General features: G+C 42.1%; 1 protein-coding gene across 2 annotated transcripts in view; it reads right to left on the bottom strand.

Annotated features, from left to right (window-relative positions):
- Positions 1-5,016, bottom strand: part of GABRR1 (gamma-aminobutyric acid type A receptor subunit rho1) — a 39,430-nt gene extending 34,414 nt beyond the window's left edge. For both annotated transcript variants that reach the window (XM_032105044.1, XM_032105043.1), the window contains exon 1: positions 4,708-5,016. In XM_032105044.1, coding sequence (XP_031960935.1) covers positions 4,708-4,829 — 122 coding nt within the window. In that variant the 5' untranslated portion in view covers positions 4,830-5,016. The remainder of the gene's footprint in view (positions 1-4,707) is intronic.
- Positions 5,017-8,119: the final 3,103 nt, after the last annotated feature.

Here is an 8,119-nt window from a genome sequence, read left to right on the forward strand (position 1 = left end):
AGGAAGATGGGAGCTGCCTGTGTGTAGGGGACATCCTCAGGGAAGGTACCAGGATAGCCACATGTGACTTGCAAACCACAGACAGCTCGCACACAGAGGAGCTGACAACACAGAAGCCCTACCCAAATTCAAGAAGAGAAGGGAAAGTAACTTTAATGTTGAAAATGTTCATTATGATGCAGAGTGGCTCCTATTGCTTAGTAAGAGTGTCACTAATTGTAATAGCATCTGAAAACATCATAAAGAGAAAGGTCTTTGGCCATGAGAGAGACACTGTGATAAGACCAAGGCTTATTGTAGAGGATCTCATTCAACTACTGTAAAAGGTAGCTCTTACAAACAGAAACATGGACAGGGTGCTCTCAAGGAGAAGAAAATGGGTTGCTATTTGGGGACAAGAGTGAGGCAAAATTATTACAACATGGTCAGGGAATGGTAGGGACATGACTGACAACAGGAAGTGAGTCTCTTAGGTAAGATTAAGCATACATGATCTGTATATCTTTTACAGTGAAATCTCTTCTGCTGAGAGCTGGTTGTCTGAAAGGTGATTGTAATGCTGTCCAGGGAGATTTTAGTGTTAAAAGAGATTTTTTCCCCCCCCCCCAGCAGTTAGCTCTGGCAGAACAGCATGGCTCAGCTCCAAGACAGTTCTTTTCCTATCGCTCATCCTCTCTAGCAGATTCTGCAAGTCTAATTAGCAACACAGGCTTTGGCCCTTTTGTTGGCACAACGATGCTGTGACTTTCAGTGAGCCTTTACATCATTCTAGTGACCCCCCTGCAGCCTGGTGGCTTTGTAAGAGCCTGAGCAGTTGGGAAAACAGCAGACAGCTCTCTTGCCAGTGCTCTGGAACTCAGCTCCTTCCTGTAGGAGTTTTGGCACTCTGAATCTAACAGGCATAAAAAGCCTTGCAGTCCCTGCAGGTTTTGGACACGGCTGACTGCAAACTGTGAACAGGTCTGCAAGGTGAGAAAGGTTTTCTTTTTATATTGCTGCTCTTTGAAGTGAAATTCTTTTGAGGCGATTTGTCCTGGAGATTAGCAAAAATAAGTAGTTGAGTCTTTGACTGGCACACAGACATTTTTACAGTGAATTACAGTATTGGAGGGCTCTGTAGTAAGTCCCATGCAATAAAGCTATCTACTATGCTGCTTTCACTGTGACTGTCTGCATACGTTGACCTAGACTGATTTGCCATTTTCTTGTCACACTATGTCCTAAAGCTTCAGCAGCTTTATTTAAGAAATTATCTGGAACCTTTCTCAAAATTCCTGTCATGCAAACCCAGTCCTCTTAAGACTCTGGTGCATGCATGAACTCTTCGGGAAAAGCTTGCCTGTCTGCTTACTCTTCTTCACAGCTTTTGTGTCTCATGCTAGAATGGGGTACCTGCAGTGACAAAAATTGTGACAGAGAAGGTGTCTGACCCTGCAGCTCCCCATATATTCCATTCACCATGTCTCTAGAATGTGAAGGCTGTGGATGTGAGCTCAGCTGGATCTGAGCAGGTGAAAAGATCTGGAGCTGAAACTGCAGATCCAGTGGTGAGTTTTAATTTGAAAGCAGAGTTCAGAGCAAGTGAGTCTCCTTGGAAGAAACTAACACACTGTCCAAAGAAACAAGATAAAAGCCTATGTATTCCTCCATCAGCTGCACCATGAGAATCAGGAGCAAATCTGGAAATGTCTGTCAGGGACAGCAGGATGCTGGCAGCCCACCCAGTGTGGCAGGTCTTTACAGCAGGTGCCTCTGCTATGTGCCAACACCGGTGGCTGGCGCTGAGCCCTGGCAGTAGGGCAAAAGGATGATTTTGTGGTCCTGAAGGGATTCTGGGGGCTAGGGAAGGCATGGGTGCAAACCAAGCCATCCTGAGCATCCTGTGATGGCGTGGAGCCAGCCTTTTCCACTTCAAATAGATTTTCCCATCAATCTCCACTGAGGCCTTCGTCTTTTTTCAGAAGGAAAAGACTACAGCGAAAGGATGGATTTCCATCCTGGTCCTTACCACAAGCCTTATGGAGCAAGAGATAAGAGTGTTCAGAGAGGAGTAAAGAGGTCAATTACTCTAACTTCTGCTCCTGCATAAAGGCTGTTCAAGGGAGGGGGAAAGAGAGTCAAACTCAAAATGTTCAGGAGCAATGTTTTCTGCAAGTTTTCTTGATGTTACATAGCATCCTCCATTGGTCTGTTTTGAATCCAGGATCCAACTCTGTGACAGAAAAAGGTGTGGACATTAACTGAAGTACTAAGGAATCATGCCTACTTCAAAACTGTTTTATATTACCAGCATCTTAACATATAAGGGACCTCCCCATGAGGGCAAAGAGGCTTGGCTGTACCTCTGAGATGAGGTGTCCTGCCATACACAGATGCCTGGTAATGCTGGGCAGGCATGAGCTCCCACTGGGAGATCCTGACTGCAGTCCCAGAAGGTCAGGGGGATTACCTCTGCATACAGCACCTGCAGGAGGGCTGTACAAATACTGCACCTTGTCCTGATGTCAATCCTGAAAAAGCAGTGAAGGGACAGAGGAAAACAAGCAAATGGCTGAATCAAAGCTTGGGAAACATCCCGCACTGAGAAATGTAAGAAGCCTTATCTCCTGAATGTATGTAAGCAGAGATGAATGGGGGCTTGATTCACCTGCAAGTACCTTGATGGAGAGGAGACAAGATACCATAGAACAGGACCAAATGAATGGAAGCCAGAGTTAAAAAATACTTGCAGTCCCATTCGGAGTTTGACATTGAAGGTTAGGGGTTTGGTACAGAGGGTTTGTTGTTTGTGCTTGGGAGGAAATCCTAAGGTCCTGTGGTCATCCTATGGATGGCCATAATCATCTTTTTTTACCTTACATGGGTGTCTCACAGGCTCTCCTGTGACAGGGCAAAGTGGGCACTGTACTGGGCACCAGGCTGCTGATGGACAACCCTACAGCCACAGGCCAGCTTTGTTCCTCTCTCCCCATCAGCTCTCCTCAACATCACTGTGCCCTACTGAGGAAGAAATGGGCCAGAAGTGACCTCCCAGGCCAGCGTGGGCATGCTGGGAGGGCAGTGAAGCTAGCCCCCCACAGCCACACCACCTCAGGGCTTTCTGGTGGGCTCATCCTGGAACAATTACACCTCGTATACAAAGTATGGGTGAAGAGTGCATTTACTGAATAAGTATTTCTTTTCCATTTTCACACATTTTTACACTTTTCTGCTTTGGTTTGTTATATTGTCACTTCATTACACTGACACTTAAACATTTAGTGCAGTGTAGAGCTTTCCTTAAAGATGACAAACAAGAACAAGGCTGTGTATGCACATTCCTCTCATCTGGATGCTTGCAAGCTCACACGGTGGTACCTTGCTTCTCACCCCTTTAATCTGTTACAGCCAGCACATCACCTCTGCTGTCACTGTCATGAAGCTTCAGCAAAAAGAGGGATTTTGTGCCTGTCTTGCACCCATACTGCCTCTGGTAATGCATCCCCTGGGGGCTGGTCATGAAGAGAGCACTGCATCCATTTTTCCAGTTATACCTTCATGGAGGTGGTGTCACTGCTAAAGCCACTTCCTACGTATGAAATGGTTCATGGACGCCCAAGTGCCAACCAGGACACTGCAGTCACTCTGTAACGTGCCCCTCACCTGCTGCAAGGGGCTGTAGGAAAACAAAAAGGCACAGCACTTTCCATCCTTTCCACCTTTTAGTTACCTTTTCTGAAGGCTAATAGGAGTGGTCTGAATTCCTCAGGACTGTGACATTCCTGCATTTCCATCCCTATACACTTTACAGTACTGATGATGATACTGAGTCTTTACAGAACAGCACTGTAGCCAAGCAGAGACAACACAGGTTCAGTCCGTCACAAGCAGAAGTACACAGCATTTAAACAAAATTAAATGTGTCAGCTATATTCTTACAAAAAAAGAAAAAAGAAAAAAAAGAAAAAGAAAAAAAAGAGTATTTTTCCTCCTGGTGTACGTTGTTTTGTGCCTGAACATAAAAATCCTCACACAAAGTTCCAAATATTTCCCAAACAGAATATAAATAATCAGAACTCAGTTGTAGCAAAAACCCTTCCTCAACTCAAATCCTCCTAAAATGGCTGTCTACAAGATAGTGAGAGCACAATATCACATAGTCTTTTTGTAAGAGAGAGATAGACAAAGAGAAGAACAGACAACATTTTAAATAATTTTAGCATCTTAATTCAATACACTGAATGCTCTTTCTGTTTCTTCTGATAACTGACCGTAGCCTTGCTGAGAGACCTTAACTTTTTCCTCTCAAGAGCTCTATAAAAAAATTACATGGGAACAATAAAACAGATTCTGAATGTTTCCATCTGAGCTCTCAAGTCCATCTAATCTTCAATCCAACAATTCTCATGGACCTAAATTTCATCTTCACTTTCATGTAAATATTATACCACATTTTAACTACCATAAATATAAATACTTCTTTTTTTGTACCCTTTCAAGCTTTGAGACACTTCAGAAACCTATTTTTTGAAAGAAGCAGTGATTTTCACTGCAGAAAATGCATTAAAACTTACTCATTGGCAAAAGAAACAACAGAAAATATTTTTGCCTGAGAGAACACAGTATGCAAATGAAATCTCAAATTAACTGTTAGTCATTTTATCGTCACCCAAAACATTACATTTGTCCAAACTGTAGCTACTTGAGTGGAAAAAAAATTAGACTTACCTTCCTTTTTTGTATACCTCATGTATTTCTCTTCCTTGTCGGTGTGTTCTGCATTCGGTGGATAAAATCCATCCCCACAGCAGGAGGAAGATGCTAAAATGCATTTTATGGACAGTCAACATGTTACCTGAAGGTCCTGCATCCAGAAATAGTCCATACAAGAAAAAGAAAACCTAAATGTAGATCCTGTTTCTCTTTTTAAGACATTATCGGTCTGATCGTTATTGGAAGGATGTTTACTCATACGAAAAATCATCCTGCAGTATTTAATCTGGACAGTGGGGAAAGCAATTTCCACTAAACCTATAAATCCTTCTACGTCAGATGGCAGGGATTTTCTAGCAGTGTTGAATTCACGTATTCTCAGACAACAATTATTTTTAGTCCAAACAGGCTATTTTATTAATTGGTTTAAATGGAACCCTATTCAGATACCTGTGGCACATATATATATATATACATATTTCTGCCTTGTTAAGTGAAGTAGTGCATTTGGTCAAGTAGGTGTCACTGGTAATTCTTTCATCACCAAACTTATCTGTGTGGCAGTAATGTTTGTTACAAGCATTGCAATAAATTGAAAAGTATTAATAAACATATATCAGTTTCCAGAAAAAAATAATGTTTACTTAGCTCTACAAGCATCATTTGATCCTGTGTGTTCTTCTACATTACTTTAGTATAGAGTGGTGCTGTGGCCAGAGTGGTTGGTGCTTTCACAACTTGGGCTCTGCTGAGCACCTTCTCTGGAAATTATCCAGTGTTCACAGGAAGAGGGAAAGACAGAATGGGGGAGATGGCTCTGCCCTCTGCTTAGGGATGTTTGGAGAGATCCTGCCAAAATCAAGCGGCAAACACCCACCAGAGCTGCAGGAAAACTTGGGGGTGTCAGGTCTCATGTGGCTGACAAGATGCTCATTTGTGGTAAAGAAAATAAGACAGCGTGGGCAGAAATATGAGTGGTTGAGTCAGCCACATTGCCCATCAGTTTGGAGCTCACACCCTCCCCGTATGACCCACAGCTCCGTGTTTATCCTCCTTCTCCTCTGTGCCTCTCCCCAAGGCCTCACAGCTCTGGTTCCTACTTGTGCCTTACGGAGACCTCGCCCGTGCTCTGCTGACACCACCAGCCTTGTCCTGTCCCTCTGTTGACAAGGCTCTTCTTCCTCTGCCTGTTACCCATGGATTTCTATTTCAGAGCAGTTTGCAGGTCACCCATCTCTTTCAACAAACCCTGGGGAGCAGATCTCTACCTGGTCTAAGCTGCTGTGGCTTTATTGACTTCGGTGAGCCTTTACACTGCCTTGGGAACCATGGGAATGACACACTGAAAGGTACTAACATTGCATTCAATCAACGAAGATTCAGCTCTATGATTTGCGGGGATAAAACATTTCCTACACAAACTCACGCAGGTTTCAAGAGATGGGCAATCAGTCACCGGCAGTTTGTTGAGCTGACTGATCAATGCTGCTGTTCGAAGAAGTTGTACCCATTTAACTTTGAAAATTACCTATATTCCATTTACACTGATTCACATATCCTTCTCAAAAAAGCACCTTAATAACTGTTCTTTTCATCTGTGGGAATATTAGATATACTCTTCTCAGTCTTTGCAATAATTGATATAAATATATTTTTGATTTATACACATACTTTAAAAATATTAGTCCCTTTCTTATGCACCAGAGGAGCAATGGGGACTGACAAGCAATGGATAGCTATGAATTCACAATTCCCCTAGAACAGCTGGAGGTGCCTTGGTACACATGAGAGGAGGGAAACAATTCTTTCACTAACAGAGGGAATTTGCTAATGGAATATATCAAGAAGGCAAACAAATGTGTTCAATTTCCCTTTTCTTGGATGGTTGTTCATAGAAAAGTTCAAATATGAGCAATTCATAGAAAAATCATGGAACACATCATCAGACAACTTCTAAACTCATTAAAGAAAATGTCTAGATGAAGAATAGACATGGGCTCATGAAGAATTAACATGTGGAAGAAACTTCTTTCCCTGACAGGCCAGCAGGCTTCAGAGCTGGGGGAGAAGGAGTAGATTTTGATAAGCTTTCAACACCGTCTCACACAGCACTCTCATAACAAGACAGAGGAGCATGCTCTTGCTGAAATATCTGTAGGACTGATGCAAAACATTGCAAGCTTTAGCCCAGTTTATCTTGCTGTACCTCAAGAGCAGCCATCCATGACTCACTCCTAGCATGCAAGGGGTAACACATTTTGCAAATGATCTGCAAGGAAGCTGCAAACCACCTGGGTGGTAACCCAAAGGGAAGGCTGGAAAACGTAGGAATGGCACGGTGTATGTAAAGTCACTTCAAACAGAAAAATACTCTGCTCCAAATGGCCATGGCATACAGAACAAAAAGTAACTGAGAGATCAATAAGGGAAAAATGAGGTAACAATGAGGTTAGATAATAGATTAGATACTAGGAACATTTTCTAACAATAAGAACAGGGAAGTATTGCAGCAGATTATATAGAAAGAGTTTGCAATTGCCATCATAGAAATAATTAAGACAGATATAGTGGATCTTGTCTTAGGACCAAAGGTTAGACTACATTACTTCCCAAGGTCACTTCCAGCACTATTTCTTTCTGGTTTTCCCAGAGGAAAAATGATGGAACGCTCGCATACCAGAAGCAGAAAGAATGTAAAAGTTCAAACATCCAGGAACGAGAAAAGAGATGGCCAAGTGCCTTATATATGAAAAATAAAACAGAAAAATTGAACAAAAGAACTTTTAAAAAGTTTGTCCTCCGGTTTTGCTTAATCTTGATCGTGAGCAGATGGAGAATTAATTTTGCCTGCGTTCTCCATGAGAATGCCTAGAGATTAAAGATACAGCACTATTTTCATTCAGTAGATAAAACCCCCTGGATACCAAATATGAAAAGAATGAATACTTTGCAGTACTTTTAACAAGTTCATCTGGTTTTATATTTTGTGGGCTAGCTGTGAGCTGACTCCTCAAATGACTTTACTATTTATCTTATCAGCTGTTAGATTTGGTGGGAAGATACGTGGCAAAACATCTGCATTTTGAGTTATTATTTGGTTTTCTTTGATTTGGTAATTCCTTGGCATTTTATTTCTTGTTGACCCATTAAATGAGTGTTCACAAATATAAAATTTAACATACACTCTGCTTTCCAGATACCCAACTAGTAATAACGTAAGTACTAACTTTCCACCGACATCTGACGTTCACCAGAACTCAGAGCAAATTTTAAAATGGAAAAGCTACAATACTGTTGACTTTCCTAACTTTAACACCAGTTCTATGGATAGGAGACAGCCATTCAAATGTGAAATGATTGCATCAAATCCCTCAAAGCCAGCCAGCAGCTGAGTCAGGAATAGACCAAGAAGTGGGCATGGACTGTA

The sequence above is a fragment of the Corvus moneduloides genome, chromosome 3 (genome assembly GCF_009650955.1).
Source record: "Corvus moneduloides isolate bCorMon1 chromosome 3, bCorMon1.pri, whole genome shotgun sequence".
Taxonomy (NCBI): domain Eukaryota; kingdom Metazoa; phylum Chordata; class Aves; order Passeriformes; family Corvidae; genus Corvus; species Corvus moneduloides.